Source organism: Coenobita brevimanus, chromosome 94, assembly GCF_032717465.1.
Source record: "Coenobita brevimanus isolate Jiangsu-jjx chromosome 94, ASM3271746v2, whole genome shotgun sequence".
NCBI lineage: Eukaryota > Metazoa > Arthropoda > Malacostraca > Decapoda > Coenobitidae > Coenobita > Coenobita brevimanus.
Window position 1 is genome coordinate 19580057 of NC_137047.1, and position 17246 is coordinate 19597302.

The 17246-nt window shown below is 41.2% G+C and overlaps 1 protein-coding gene and 1 pseudogene across 2 annotated transcripts in view; both read left to right on the plus strand.

Moving 5' to 3' along the window:
- Nucleotides 1-17246, plus strand: part of Slik (Sterile20-like kinase) — a 452675-nt gene that overhangs the window by 259222 nt on the left and 176207 nt on the right. For both annotated transcript variants that reach the window (XM_080282573.1, XM_080282574.1), the window contains exons 10-13: nucleotides 5463-5533; nucleotides 10571-11657; nucleotides 12494-12829; nucleotides 13414-13549. In XM_080282573.1, the coding sequence (XP_080138699.1) occupies nucleotides 5463-5533; nucleotides 10571-11657; nucleotides 12494-12829; nucleotides 13414-13549 (1630 nt within the window). The remainder of the gene's footprint in view (nucleotides 1-5462; nucleotides 5534-10570; nucleotides 11658-12493; nucleotides 12830-13413; nucleotides 13550-17246) is intronic.
- LOC145413023 (5S ribosomal RNA) lies at nucleotides 6393-6512 on the plus strand (annotated as a pseudogene).

The following is a 17246-nucleotide window of genomic DNA, read 5'->3' on the forward strand; positions in this document are numbered from 1 at the left end:
CTGGTCCACAGGTAGATGAGTGCTTGAAGTTGTTAATGATGTACTTCGTCTGGTTGTAAGTGAAAGGTGCGTAGTCTGGGTCTGTGGGGAACTGTCTCTTACGTCGGATGATAAGTCGGTCTTCTGGATGGGGGGTTACATGGGTGACTTGTGAAAAGTGACTGATGAGAGTGTTTGCTTGTTGTTTGTTTGAGGGTATGGTGTCTGTTGTTGTGATGGCAGCGTGTGATTGTGTGGTGTTGCTGTTGGAAAGTGTGATGCTGTTTAGTGTTTTGTAGAGTTTGCTGATGTTTGTTTTGTGGTCAAGTGTTTGGAGGTAATTTTTCCAGTTTAGTGTTTGCTGTTCTGATTTTATACTGTTAATTGAGTGTTGAGTTCTTGTATTTGTTGTATGGTGTCTTGTGTATGGGGTGTTGGGGAGTGTCGCAGTGTGTCCCGTTGTCTGATGAGGCCTTGAATTTCTGGTGTGAAGTTGGGGTTGTCTCTCTTTCTGTTGCCTCTAGGGATGTGTCTTTTGTCTGCGTTTTGTATGATTGTATTGAAGGTGTGCACAGCGGTGTTGATGTTTGTGATGGGTGTACTGTTTAGTGTTTTGAAATGTTGTTCTGTTTCAGTTACAAAGGCCTCCCAGTTGGCTTTCTTATTATTAGTGTATGTGTGTTTGTGGCCAGCTGGGGGTGATTCTGGTTTTGGTAGTGATGATGATTGGGAGGTGATCAGAACCTAAGGTTCTGACCACTCTCCATGATGGAGTGGGAGCGAGGTTTGGGGAGCAGAAGGTGATGTCTGGAGATGATGGGAGGATGAGGGCTTGGTGTGGGATATGGATATGTTGGTCTAGACTGTTTAGTATGAAAAGATGATCTGTCTGGGATTGTAGTACCAGCCCTCTGTCTGTGTCAGGGTTGTTGACATGCCAGGCCGACGACTTGGTGTTGAAATTACCACCCAGGATGATGCTGGGTATGTTAGTGATGTGGTGTATCTGTGGAGAGTAATTGTGTGGTACTGTGGGGGACGATTGGGGGGGAATATATTTGTTAGCGATTGTTATGTGATTTGTTACCAGTTCGTATTTTAATTGATTGTATTTCTGTTGTGGTGTCATGTGGGGGGAGAAGTGACTTTGTGTGTGCACTGGTATCTGCAAAGTTGATGGATTTGTGTACCAGGGTGATGAGTCCACCGCCACCGCCGTCGGCCCGTTAAGTAAATTACTTTCAGTGGAACAGCTTACTTCTTTAAACCATGCTAAAATACACACATCTGAAATCCTGAAGGTAATCTCCTTTTACTAAATGCACAGATTTATTCAGATACTATGTAAATAGACAGCACACTATTTTAGTCCCCAAGCAAAGATTCTCTGAAAGCCTGGTCATTCTTTCTTTACAAATATATATATGCACTTGATTGAATAGGAGAAAAAGATTCCTACAAATAGCAATATTAATATGACCTCAGTATTAGGTACAATTCCATAGGTCTTTAAGACCCCGCAAAAACAATTAATCGAGGCTTGGCGACGCTAGACCACCTGGTTGCAGAGCTCTGAAACAGGGTTTGGTGAAGCCTCTAATTCCTCATTGACTCTGTTCTTACTCTTTCTTCATAACCTTTTCACTTTTCTCTTCTTCTCTACATATAACTCTTCTGTCACTCAACTTCCTCCATGCCCCTGCTTTCCATCCAGTGCTAGATACCTATATATTATAGCTATTGGTCATGTCAGACTTATGAAACTGTCTTTAGAACAGCACATTTTTTTTTTTTTTTCTGGATATTGTACAAAATTAAGTTTGAATATTACCAAGCAGGGTTTTGAGCTTAGTATATGGAAATATAATAACCAAAGATATTTTTGCTTTTATTTAGTTTTTGTTTATTTATTATTTTTTAAATAGAAAGGAAACAGGTGCAAAGCTAGTAATACACAGGGCTCTTGCAAACTGTCGATGGTTGCGAGCCATTTGGCTCCTAAGGTTTCGGATTTACGAGCCAAATAAATTTTTAGTAGCCAAACTGACCACGAGCCGAAATATTGTACGAGCAATAAATATATTTATTTATTTACGCGTTGTGATGATTAGAATCATATAATGAGGTTTTAAACATTCACAGTGGCGACAAGGAAAGACTTAGTAATCAATCACAACATGCTTTTTTGTTCATTTCAGTGAAATTTACCTGTTTTATAGTTTACTGGGTTTTGAAGTGGATGTATTTCCTCCTCGCCAAAAGGTGACTTGCATGTAATATTTGTTTGCCAAGGGGAAAAAATACTCGCATTTGCGAGCTGTGGCGTGCCAAACAAGAGCCCAGGTACATGTATGTGACATATGAAAATGGCTACTGTACACCAGTAATTACTGATGTTGTGCTCCTTCAGTAAAATGACATTTTTTATCTTTATTGCTATCTTTTACAGTTTATTGTTATTATTATTATTTTTTAACTAGTGAGGTTAGATGTAGCCTTCATCAACTTCGTCAGTACTTAGGGAGGCTCCAGAGCTAACTATAATACTGTTACATTATCAGTCAATCAATCAATCATTTCCTGTGGCACCCCACGGCATACATAGGGGCTCGATGAACTCTCTCCACCAATACTTGTCTCTTGCAATCTCCTTCAGGTCCCACCAACACTCCTCTCCTGCCTCTCTTTTCATTGTCCTCAACCAGGTTTCCCTCGGCCTACCTCTACCTCCTCTTCCTCTAGCAGTCCACTCTGGCACATCCTGTATTAAACTTCCTTCTTTTCTGTATATTTGCCCCAGCCAGTTCCAGTGAGACAGTCTCACATATTCATTAACTGGTTCCTCTCTCATAATATCCCTTATTCTTTCATTTGTAATTCTGTCTTGCCACTTTAACCCAAGAATCCTTCTCGGTATTTTATTCTCAAATCCTAATAATTTCTGATCTGTTGCAATTGTACTGTACCATGACTCATGGCCATAAATTAAAATTGGTCTAACCATGGACTTGTAAATTTTCACTTTAGTATGTACCAAAAGCATATTATTATTCCAAACTGATTTCAACATTCCAACAGCTCACCAAGCCTGTCTAATCCTCTCCTCAGTCATTCTTCACCACATTATTTCCAGTTCTATCTATCTATCTATTGCCAGACGCCTCAATCCCGTTTGGGGTGGCCACAAACAAATCGCCTCCAAGTCGCCCTGTCCCCCGCCATTTCACTGCCCTGCTCCCAACTCACACCCCCCTCTCTCATATACCTCTCCACCCCATCCCTCCATGTCATCCTCGGCCTCCCCCTCCCTCTTCCCCCCTCCACCTCACTCACATACACTCTCTTCGTCAGTCTTATTTCCAGTTACACAATCAATTTGGTTCTCCGCATTCATGTTAATAATTTCAGTCTTTCCACAATTTATTACCAATCCCACTTTTTCTCCTTCCTCCACCAGACAATCAAGCACCCTCTGCATCTCGTAAATACTTCCACAAATCAGTACAATATCATCATCATAGTCTAAATCCATCAGCTTTTTATTTTCTTTCCAGTTAATTCCTGCACCTGTTTTCCTTACAACCTTTCTCATAACATAATCCATAACCAAAACAAACAGCAAAGGCAAAAGACCTCTTCCTTGAATCATGCCTGACCTAACTTTGAATGGATCACTCAAAGAACCACCCACCACTGTTACATTAACAAAAACAAAATGAAAAATACACCTTGGCCTCAGCAGAGATACGAGAAAAGCCCTGTAGACAAAGTTTTACCTGTCACATGCTCAGCCTTAGGTCTTTTGTGATGACTTTGGTGAACTGAAGAATAATTAACCCGTGAATTGCGCAGTTACCTCTTTTTTTATCCCACTCCGTGGTGTGCAAAAAATGAAAAAAAAAAAATCTTAGTTTTTGTTTATTATAAAGTTGAAGATAAACATCCAGGGCATCATCTGGAAAAAAAAAATTTTCTCTCTCTCTCTCTCTCTCTCTCTCTCCTTTGTGTAATGCCATGTGTAAGTTTGCATAGGGGTGTAGTGAAAAAATATATTAAAAAAAAAAAATAGTTATTATAAACTTGAAAATAAATATCCAGGACATCACCCAATGAAAAAAAATATCCTCTCTCCTTCTTTGCATAGCACCATGCATAAGTTTGCGAAGGGGTGGAGTAGTTAGCGGTGATGCACGGCCACTGGAAGGTTAGCACAGCCTGAGCTCTGGCTCGCAATACGACGCTTCCCAGCCTACGTTGTGGCTCGCGATCTGTGGGTTAAAATAGGAAATTCCATAGTTTCAGTCAAATTGTTAATTTTGATAAGCCTTTCAGTATGCATTCTCTTAAGCATAGTAAAATTATTTAATATATCCCTGAATAAAAGAGAAATTATGTACAGTATTTCATTTCCAGGGTAGTCTGTCTTCCCAACCTTCCTGGAGCCATGATGGATTTTTTTTTTTTCTTGGTTGATTCCCCCTCCCAGAAATTGTAACAGTATAAACCATACACCGTACATCACTAGCTTCATAGTTGATTGCTTGGTAATACCTGTATACCTATGACAGAAACTCCAGTTTCACATATTGAGAACTTTCATGGTTCAGCCCTTTCCTTAGACTCATTAACCTACCTCTCTAGGATCTATGCTCCTTTGTCAGCTTTGGAATCCTTTATGGTAGTATGACTGACGGATTTTCACATCCCCAGACACAACAAGTAGCAACCACTGGTCATTATACTGCATGTACTTTTTATAACATTGGATCAGACAGAAAAGGGCTTCATTAACACCATCAAATTTCCATGCAAATTGCTCCAGAATGACACAGGTCACTCTCCTATGCGCAGCAGATTCCTCAGTTTGCAAATCCCAATAGAGTGGAATCTAGACAAAAATTGATCATGCAGTTGACTTTTTGTCAAGCAAATTGCATAAAAAATTGACAGTACAGTACACCCTCTATGTAACTAACTAATTGGTACCAGACCTTTGACATTAAAGCCGAACACCATGCTTTTAGGTAATTTCCCAGACGTCGTGGGTTTAACCAAAGATCATTAAATATTGAACGTCGTTTGGCTGTACAATTGTACACAATAACATACAGCTGGATCTAAATGGTGCTTTTTCTCAATAAATGCTCTGTTTATGGCCCCTTTCATGATGCTGCTCACCCAGAGACATGCAGCGTTCTGAGGGATATGGAGGAGTGTGTGTGTGTGTGTGTGTAGGGGTGCCACACTGATCAGTGTTTCCCGCATGTCCATTCTTTCACAACAAAATTCATTATAATTATGAACATAACATTCATCCAGCTCAAGGTGGTCGTTAAACTCGAAATTCATTAAAAGAGGATTCGGTATGTCATGGATTTACTGTACTACAGTATTTTATGTCACTTTCTGTAAACCAAAGTTTCAGTCTAATAGGGTACCATGTATAATGTTACAGTATTTAATTCTGTATCCTTTATCTTCAGGTAAGCTTCAAGATTCTACTAATACTGTAAGTGAAGAAAAGCCTTCAAGCCCAAGGAAGGAAGAAAATGAGGTTAGTGTATGGTACAGTGTGTGTGTATATATGTGTGTGTGTGTGTGTGTGTGTGTGTGTGTGTGTGTGTGTGTGTGTATGTATGTATATATATATATATATATATATATATATATATATATATATATATATATATATATATATGTTTATATCCAAGGGGTGGTTGGGGTTGATTGCTCATGTAATGCCACTCAGGGGTGAGTGAGGCTTGTCACTCTCATCTTAAATGTCGGGACCAACTGCCTAGCCCCGGGCTCCTACATTCCTCATGGGGCAATGTAGGATTGGATGATGGATGGATATATTCATACATACTGTATATATATATATACTTGACCCTCGATTTGGTAGACCCCTATTTCCCAGATTTCGGATTTCGCGGACACGGGCTGAGGCCAGACAATCTTATCAAATGCCGGTCAAATGCCTGTACAAGTCTGGGATTCTCACAAAAGTCCAGCCATTATTCTGTCATATAAAACTATAGGCAGTCTGCTTCACAACACAGTATAATTTTAGCAAGGTTTTGACTCAATAAAGGCCATTTGTAACACACACAAGAAGATATTTTCATACATGAAACACATCTTGGCCACCAATCTGCTTCACCCCACCAGTTCTAACTCGTGGCAATATCACATTTCCCTCTTACCTTTCTCAAATGCCACTATAAATAGTTTATTGCATAACACAGTAAAATATCAGAAAGGGTTGGACACAATAAAATTCATAAGTAATTAAAAAGAAATATTTTTTTATAGACAGAGTCAATGAGCTCCATTCTTACCCACCTGGCACACCCGACTCAGTGCGACTAAATACCGGACCGGCACTTTTCACTGGAAAATGTTTTAATTTTTTTCACCACAGTACCACGTTGAGTACACCGCTTCCCGTTCGATCAGCGAAGTTAAGCAACGTTGGGTCTGGTTAGTACTTGGATGGGTGACCGCCTGGGAACACCAGATGCTGTTGGCATCCCTACGTCAAGTGGGGTTGGTGGAGGATTAGTGCCCCTCCCTGTAAAACAATTAACTCTAAGCCCTTGGCCACCCTGTCTGGGATACATGGCGTCTGGCAATGGATGGATGGATGGATGGACTCATACACACCTAATTATCTGAAATCCGCCACAAAAAAATGTGCTTAATATAACTATCTGTCTATCTATCTATCTATTGCCAGGTGCCTCAATCCCGTTTGGGATGGCCACAAACAAATCGCCTTCATGTCGTCCTGTCCCCCGCCATTTCACTGCCCTGCTCCCAACTCACCCCCCGCTCTCATATACCTCTCCACCCCATCCCTCCATCTTATCTTCGGCCTCCCCCTTCCTCTTCCCCCCTCCACCTCACTCACATACACTCTCTTTGTCAGTCTTTCACCCTCCATCCTCTCCACATGGCCAAACCACCTCAGTGTGTTCCTCATAACACTTCCTATCACATCCACATCCTCACCACAACGCTTCATTATATCCTCATTCGTCAGCCTGTCTCTCCATGTGACTCCACAGGCTCCTCTTAAATAACTCATTTCCACTGCTCTCACTCTTGACTTGTGTCCCTCCAACAACGTCCAAGCTTCACTTCCATACGTTAGAGTTGGTATCACATTACTGTCATGTAGTAACTTTTTTACTTCCATGCTCACTTCCCTGTTTCTTATCACTGCTTTCAAAGAACCAGCAACCTTTCTTCCTTGTTGCACCCTTTCAAGCACTTCACCCTCCAAACCTCCATCCTTACTCATCACACTCCCCAAGTACTTAAACGTACTCACATTTTCCAATTCCTCACCATCCAACCTCACTGTACATTCACTGACTTCACCTCTCTTAAAGACCATCACTTTACTCTTCCCTACATTCACCTTTAGATTCTGTTTCTTGCACACTCTCCCAAACTCATCCACCAAGCTTTGCAGCTCCCCTTCGTCTTCACTCAACAACACAGTATCATCTGCAAACAACAGTACAGGGAGTTTCCAAACACTATCCTCTCTCACCAGGGCCACTCCAACGTCCACTATCCTATCTTGTACCTCTTTTATTACCCCATCCATGAACAGATTGAACAACCATGGAGAGATGACACATCCCTGTTTCAACCCAACCTCCAAAGAGAAAAATTCATTTAGTTCACCATCTACATGCACTGCAGCCTTCGCACCATCATACATACTCTTCACAGCATTCAACAACTTTCCATCTACTCCATATATTCTTAATACTTTCCACAATCCTTGTCTATCCATTCTGTCATATGCTTTCTCCAAATCCATGAAAGCCGCATACAGCTTCTTTCCCTTCTCTAGAAACTTTTCCACTAAAGATCTAAGAATGAATATCTGATCTACACCTCTTCCCTTCCTAAAGCCTCCCTGTTCTTCTCCAACTAATTCCTCTGTTCTTTCTCTAACTCTGTCAATAAGTATCCTACCATACACTTTTCCTATTATACTAAGAAGACAAAACCCCCTATGATTACCACATACTTCTTTTTCCCCTTTTCCTTTGTACAAGGGAAAAATTATACCTGACTTCCAATCCTCCAGGACTCTACCTTCCTCCCAGGCCAATCTGCACATCTTCCACATCCATTCTACTACTATATCTCCCCCATGCTTCAGCATTTCACCATACACTCCATCAATTCCTGGGGCTTTCCCCAATTTAACTTTCTTCATTGCTTCCACAATTACTATCCTACTGATTTCTTCCTGTCTTCTCACCTCCCTCCTTCTTCCAGCCATTCCCCAGCCACTTATACTCGCATTACTTCCATCCTGTATGTTCAACAATTCCTTAAAGTGATCTCTCTCTCTGCTCACTCTTTCTCCCTTCTCCACTAATAATCTACCATTTTTATCTTTCACTCCCCTGTTAACCTCACTTCCACCCTGTCTTACTCTCTTCACCTCTTTCCAGAACATTTTCTTACAGTCCCTCCACTTTACACTCAAATTCCTTCCAAATTCCTCATCCACTCTCTTCTTACTCTCTCTTACTAATCTTTTCACCTCTTTCTTTCTTTCTACATATAACTCTCTCTTCCGCCTCTCAACTTCTTCCACGCCCCTATTTCTCATCCATTCATTGTATGCTTTCTTCTTTTGTGCCACAGCCTGTCTCACCTCTTCAGTCCACCACGCTGTTCCTTGAACCCCCCTCCGTCTTCTCATCCTCCCGCACACCACATCACGTGCTGCACATATTTCTTCAGTGAATATCCTGCACACACCTTCCACGTCCCCCATCTGCTCCAATTCATATTTGCCTAATCGTTCCTCCACTTCTCTCTTATATTCTGCCTTTTTCTCATCCTCTTGTAACCTTTCCACTCTCCTTGCAACTACTCCTTCCTCTCGTCTTTCCCTTCTTCTATTCCTCCATCTTACTTGTATCCTAATTCTGGCCACCACCAAGTAGTGTTCAGAAAGTCCACTCCCCCAACCTCTATAAGGTCTTGCATTCATTACACATCTTCGCATCCTTTCATCCACACACACATAATCAATCATTGCCTTCCTTTCATTCAGTTCACCACCCACCCTTCTCATCACTCACCATGTATACCTGTGGATCATTTTATGCCTGAAGAGGGTATTGGCTATCACCAACCTCCTCCCAGCACAAATGTCCACTAACGCACTGCCATTCTCATCTATCGCAGCAGGCACACCCCACTCACAAACTATTCCATCCACCTTCACATTTCCCCCCTTTACCATTCATATCATCGATATGTGCTAAAATGCATCAATATTAGATTTTTACCCTTCAGATTGTCATCACGCCTTGACAGACATCTATTTTGCATAAATATTTATTTTAAGTACAAAAAAATGTATCTGCATTGTATACAAAACAAAAGTCCATCAAGGCGAGTTGTTAGGTTAGAGGCAAAACACTTCTGCCATGAAATTTTCACTCTGAATCCTGATTTGCTATTAATAATTAAATGAAGCACAAATTTTTGACTGAATTTCAAATAATTAGGTGTGTAAACCTATATGGTGATAAAGATTAAAATATTTTCCAATTAAAATTGCCGATTCAGTCCAAGATCGAGATCACATTTGATGATTGCATGTTTGTGTATAAGTCAGCTGATCAGTCGTTGTCTCACCTTGTGGTGTTCCATTCCTTGTTCATTTTCTTCTTTTTCCTCAGCTTTTTGATCTTCTATCATATCCTCCACATTCTCATCAACAGCTGTCTAAACAAACAACCATTCTTAGGATTGTAGCTAGCAAAATATTGCTATTGTGTCAGTTATTATTATTATTATTATTATTATTATTGTGTCAGTGTTATTACTTTATGTACTGTGTATGTTAGCTATGTTGGTATAGGTAGCCTACTTTCCAAAATGCTCTAGAATATCGGAATAATTGCCTGATCTCGTATTTCCACCTGTATTACCTCTGCTTTGTTATCTCCAAGATCTGTTCTTCTTGCTATTATTAGTTTTATTTATTTATTTATTATTATTATTATTTTTTTTTTTTTGAGTAATAGCCAACACTACCAACATTTTTTTTCCCCATCCCTCCACCATACATTATATTCATTCCATTCTTACACTTTTGTAGCAATGTCACTGTTTAGTTTAGTTTTGGTTCGACATATAATATTCAGTTTCTTCTCTCTTATGTAGTCACTTAATTCCATTCTCTTGGCCACCAACCCATCCACATAACATAAAATGAGGAAGCATTGTACACTTTTCCATGGATTCTTTATTGGTGGCTTTTACTTGCCTGTTTTCTTATATGGTTTTTGGATCCTAACCACTCCCCTTCAATGGGATACTGAGGGTAGGTAGTGATCCACACAGTATGATAGTTGTGAATTCTTTTATTCAGAGTCAGTATCTAGGGTTAGTACGCTAAATGAAGCACTCTTCCATGCCATAAACCAGTGGATGTATATGTAGCATAGTAGTGATAGCAGATGATCACAATAACCTTAATTATGATCCTTGATAGAATGATAATTACATGCTGGGCAATTTAGAAACTGTTATTTCGCAGGTGGTGGTGCCAGTACCAGGTGAGCGGAGGAAAGGCCCTGCCCCACCCCCCCCAGTGGGTGGTAGTGCGTCTACTACCCCAACCTCTAGTGCTTCTTCCACTCCCTCCAAGAAGGGCCCTGCACCCGCTGTCCCCACTAGCACCACCCCCTCTAAACCCTGCGCCCCCTCACCCACGGCCCCTCCTCTTAGTAGTAGTAGTCTGGCATTAGGTGAGTCAGTAGCTGAATCCTCCCCTACTAGTACACTAGGTACAGTGGTCACCAGTACCCCAGTAGGCAAGAGCCCAGCACCACATTCTGTACCAGTCACACACAGTCCTGTGGCTGCAGACAATACAGTAATATCCTCAACCCAGGCTCACATTCAAGACTTCAAGGAAAATGTTCTTTCCGTCCCCACTGATAAGGAAGAGAATAAAGACCCTTCATATGTGCCTCAGGATGTGAAAGACCATTATATTATGTCAGAGGAAAAAATGGAGCTTGATGAGAAAACTGTACTTGAAGAAGCTGAAAGTGTTGTGAAGCACAACACTGTATTGGATACTCATGAACCAAAGAAAACTGCTGATATGAATGTTATTGACATTACAAGCCATACATCTGAGGTAATAGTAGTAGTAGAGGATAACCTTTCTCCAAGTGACCCTGCACCTTCACCAATCACTTCTACAGCTCTTGAAATACCCATGGAAGAGTCTGAATTATCAGACACCATAGCAGTAAAGCTGAAGGAAAGTGAAGATGTCAGTCAAACCTTACCTACTGATAGAAAGTCAGAGACTCCTACTCAGTTGCCAGTACCAGACAAAACCTCTTTGGATATGTTGATGACTCCCCAAGAATCCTCTTTAATTTTTCCACAGCCACAATCTTCCACTGCTGCTGATAGTGAGAGCTTTAATCAGACCAAACCAGAGGAGGTTCATGTCAGTGCAAGTTCCCTGCTTCCAGCCAGTCCACCAGAGGCAGTAATTGCCTCCATAGGGAGTGATGCCACAGTCATTGTCCGCACTCCCACACCAACTCCTGAACAGGCACAAAGCCAGCCACCTGTCAAAAAAGATAGTGTTGTCACATACTCTGGTGAGCCAAGATTCAAAATGTGCATGCAGGCATGTGAAGAAGGCACAAACTAAATCCTAAATGCCGTTCTAAAAGCAGTGCACTTTTACAAAACTCACCCTGCATGTACTTGCTTTGCATGATTAGAAAGCTTCAGATTTACTCTGCTGTTTGAAATAAGTATCACTTATTATTGATACTGGGTAAGCACTAGTTACAGCTTGAAAAATTAATTTACATCTGTTTGGGCCAGTGATATAGTTAACATGGCATTTCATTTTATCTTTCCGTTACTAGCCACATAGCCACCTTTAGTAATGCTGCTGATGTAAGTTATCTATGTACACTGATATAGCATTACTCAATATAACACTCAGAACTGTGTTCCTCTAGAGAGTAGTCACTGCTTCCTAATACGTCTGCAAACTCCGCATATATAGTGAAGCTTGAGCACATACATGAAGCTTTAGCTCCTTGTATAGGTAAGGTATCATAACTGCTACTTGTGCATTCTAAGTGCCTTTAGCTTTGGTAAAAATGTAACTAGAACTGTAAATTAAAAGTGAACATAGAACCATTATCATGTGCTGATAATATCATACCTTTCCCAGTTATCAGATAAATGAATTTAGAGTAGAGGAAAGATGGTAATGTCTTGATGCTGTTGGTAATTGCTTTCCAGTTCAAATCTTATATGATGCCAGTTGTGATATACACTTACTGCCCCAAGAAGAATTAGTGATTTTTAATATTATTGTTATCCCAATTTAGACTGAAATTGTTTTTGTAAAAAACCGTGATAAAGATACTAAAGTCACCAGTAATATAAGAGTTACCAGTATAATCTTACCAAACAGGTCCTGCCATTGTGGAAGACAATTTTTCAAGAATGGAAGGAGATCTGTCATCCCCAGACAGCTCTGTCTTTCAGCCTCCAGCCACTTCCTCCCCATCCTTGTCAGAAGCAGAAGAGCAAGCAGTGCGCATACTTGAATCTGCCATTGCAAGTGCTGGAGATATTGCCTCAAGTAAGAGTTCCCAAGAAGATGAAGTTGGGGTAGAAGATGTTACTCTCAGTGGAGCATCAGTCCTCCTCACTCCTGGTGAGGACCAGGAGAAGAACAGAAAAACAGTTCAAAATGATGAAGATACAGGCAGAACAACAGTAATGTTGCCTGACTCTGCCATGAGAGGTTTGTATGGCTTTGAACAAAAAATAAATTATTGTATGGTATGTGTTTTGCTATGTTATTTCTTTAAAAGAAAGCACTCGGAGAACATGTACCTCCACCAGTGCCATTACCATTAAAAAGGATCCGGATCTGGAGCCAGATCAACCCCCAAAATTAATTAATTCTTTTTTGGCTCATGGCCCACCCTTCCACAAAGTTTCATTAAAATTCATTGTGAACTTTTGGAGATATCATGTGAACAAACAAAAAATTCCTGGATCTGGATGATGATCCAGCTCACAACCAAAATCTATTGGACTGTTCCTTGAGCTATACCCTACCCCTCCAAAATTTTTCAGCAAAATCCATTCATAACTTTGAGTAATCCTGCTAACAGACAGACAGACAAACAAACAAATAAACATACTGACAAAAACATAACCTTCTTGGTGGAGGTAATTGTGCATTATTTGTTTATACAGTACCTGTTTTTAGATGCGTGATATTGATAGATGGTAATCATAGTTGATTAAGGTAATGTAACCTAAGAATTATTTGAAAATGTGATAGCATTCTAACAACTAAGATGCTGACTCTCACAACAGATGAGGTTGATGAGGTTGCAGAGGTACATGTCTCAACCAATGATGGCCACAAGCTGGATGAGAGTGAAGTTGTCATTAGTGTCTCTTCGATATTGCATGATGACAAGGACCAGGGGCCAGAATCTCAAACCTCAAAGTAAGTAACTTAATATTTTCAGAATTAAAATTTTATCTATTTAGCTACTAGCAGTCCCCAACCACCACCACCAGTCACACTGCTTGTATTATACTGTTAGTTAAATCATTGATTAAATTAAGGGAGAAAGAATGAAAATATATAAAAAATCTTTGGTTATTAATGCAAAAGGTCTGTTTTAGATACATTGTCAGCCAGTATTAAAAAGTTAAATCATAAATATGGTATCGTTTGTATCGTTTTTAAAGGCTCCAACATGCTTGCGTGCCTTGGCCTTGGTCACCAAATAAGTGGATGAAAATAATTTGCAAATAATAAATGATTGTTAATTACAGTTAGAGGAAAGGAAATTCATGAATGGGAACTAAAGATTTTGGATGGAGATTAATTGTATATCATTCCATAATGGGTTGTAATGGAGTATCAGGAGAAAATTATAATGGGAAGCAACTGAAGTATGTGTGTCAGGAAAGGAGGTTGTGCATTTTAACGCTCACCTTCCACTCACTCGATGTAGTGCTGCTCTCAGAAGTCTGCCCTTTCCTCTTCTCCCTCCATTCCTTCCTTCCTCTTCTGTCTTTCTTTACTTCATTCTTTCAATGTCCTTCTGCCTACAGGTGACTTTACACTCCCTCTTTTGTCTTTCTGTCCTTCTTTCTTTCCTCTTCCGTCTGCCTGTGGGTGACTCAACGCTGAGTGACAAGCCGAATGGTTTCCTGTACACCAGGGAACCATTACTACGCTGGGTGGTGACCATATAACCAAGTTATGGCACTTGGTGGTTTAGTGGGTAATTACGATGCTGCAATCGGATTGAGCCGGTGAAGGTTTATATCCAAGGTATGGTTGGGGTTACTGCTCATATAATGCCACTCAGGGATGAGAGAAGCTGGTCACTCTCTTCTTAAATGTCAGGACCAACTTTCCTAGCCCGGGCTTCAACGCTTCTCATGGGGCAACATAGGATTGGATGATGGATGGATGGATGGAATTTCAGTCACAAAGATGCACATACATATGCATAGTATAGGGGGAACGGGTATTGTGTTGAAAGGAGCCTGATTGATTACGTGCCCGTAGAGAGGCTGATACTGGGAATGGTCGCTGTTATGAGGACCGTGAGAAGACTCTGTGGAGGTCTGTCAGATCATAATATGACTGTGGTATGCAAGATCAAGCTGAAAGGAGTGAGCTGGACCAGGAGAGAGAGAAGCAGTCAGGGAGAAAGACTGAAAGTTGAGAAGCTGGGGATCAAAGAAATGGCAGATGAAAACAGGACCAAAGTAGAGGAGAAGTTAGAATCAGTGAATTGGAATAAAATGAATCAAAACAGCCTTTGAAATGCATATAGGGATTGCTTAGTTAGAAATGCAAAAGCGGTGTGTGATGTGGCAAGGGTAACAACAAAGAAGAAAGGTACAGCATGGTGGGATGATGAGGTTAAGAGAGCAGTGGAGGAAAAGAGGAAGTGGCTAGAGTGGTTACAGGACAAGGGTTCAATTGAAATAAGAACTGAATATATTGAGAGCAAGAAGCATATAGAGAGACTAGTAAAGAAGAAAAAGGAGGAAGTAAATGATGATCTAGGAAGAAAAATGAATTCAAACTACTCTGACAATAGGAAGTTATTCTGGAAAGAGATGCGGAAATGTAGAAGTGAAAGCGGAAAGAAGCATCATGGTGTGAAGGATGTAGGTGGTAGATTATTAACCCATAGGGATGAAGTAAGGACCAGATGGAAGAATATTTTGAAAGCCTGGTGAATGGGAATAGAGAGAGCAGAGCAGCTGTAAACATGATTGGCTTTGGGGGTGTGCAGAGAAGGAATGCAGTGCCAGGAAACATGACACTCGCACAGGTGAAGAGCACTGTGAAGCGGCTGAAAAATGGGAAAGCAGCTGGGGTTGATGAGGCGTATGCAGAGATGATTATGTGTAGTGGAGAGAGCGAAATGAAGTGCATGTTGGAGATATTTAAGAAAGCATGGATGGGTGAAACTGTGCCAGCAGAGTGGAAAAAGGCTGTGTTTGTACCCCTGTACAAAAATAAAGGTGAGTAAAGTCAGTGCAAGAATTATCTTGGTATAAGTTTATTGAGTGTGGTAGGGAAGGTATATGGAAGAATTATTATAGAGCTAGTAAGAGAGATATCAAAAGTCCTAGTGAGTGATGAACAGGGTGGCTTTAGGAATGGCAGAGGATGTGTGGATCAAATATTTGCAGTGATACAGATAGCATAGAAGGCTTGTGAGAAGGACCGTAAGGTGTTTGTGGCATTCATGGATCTGGAAGAAGCATATGGCAAAGTGGACAGAGAAGGATCGTGGAAAGTTTTGCACATGTTCTGAGGAGTAGACTGTAGCACCAGTCGAGCAGGGCAGTACTCCCGAGGTGGATGGAAAGCTGATGACATGGAGTGCTGGAGCTCCCGTTTCATCAGCCCTCAGGACTAGTTCCTGACCATCCCTCTTTGCTGAACTTTTTCAGTGTCTCAGCTACACACAGAGTAGGGCAGCATGCTCTCCAGTACAAATTTCTCTAACTATCTACACCAAACTACATGCACAGTACACACTACACTTCCTATTCAAAATTTAACTAAAATGGCGTCTCTTCACCAAGCCTCGGAGTCCCCAGGGGGGGGGGGACTATAAATGCCCCCACCATCCGCCCCTCTCCCGGTGATGACTCGAGGTGCCTGGAACCACTGTCTGACTCTCTTCTTCTTCATTTCTGCAACATTCGCGGCCTTTCCTCTAACTTTCGCTCTGTTGAGCACCACCTCTCCTCCTCTAAACCTCACCTTTTCTAACGGAGACTCAGCTGTCTGAGGCAACTGACAGCAAACCCTTTTCTGTATCCTCCTACTTTCTCTATACTCATTTCAAAGCCAAAGGTGGCTGTTGTGTACATATACGCAACGACTTATCTTGCTTTCGTGTTCCTGAACTCGATTCTTCTGAATTCTCTACACTGTGGCTTCGGCTTTCCTGTCATTCTCTGACTAAATATATCTGTGCTGTTTACTTATCCCCTAATTCTACTGACTATCAAAAATTCTTCGACTGTCTTACTTCTACGATGGAACACATTCTATCCATTTCTCCTTTCTCTGAAATCTCCATTCTAGGAGATTTCAATGTTCACCACCACCTTTGGCTCTCCTCTCCTTTCACGGATCCACATGGTGAACAAGCCAACATCTTTTCTATCCTTAATGACCTAGAGCAGCTTGTACAGCACCCTACCTGTATCCCTGACCGCCTTGGAGAGAGCTTCAACATACTTGACCTCTTCCTCACAACTAATCCTTCTGCTTACTCTGTTAATCTTTTCTCTTCGTTGGGCTCCTCCGATCACAACCTTATCACCTTAACCTGTCCTATCACTCCGGTACGGCCTGTGGACCCTCCAGGGAAACGTCGTCTGTGGCATTTTGGAGCTGCGGACTGGGAGGCCCTCAGGCAGTACTTCTTTAATTTTCCCTGGAATGATTATTGCTTCCATGGCCGGGAGCCATCTGAGTGTGCACTGCGCATTACGGAGGTTATTATCTCGGGCATGGAAGCATACATTCCTTTCTCATATCCTTTGACTAACGCAAGAAAGCCTTGGTTTAATCACGCTTGTTCTAATGCTGTCTGCAACAAGGAGAGGGCCTACAAAAGGTACCAGAGCCAACCCACCCCTGAATCACA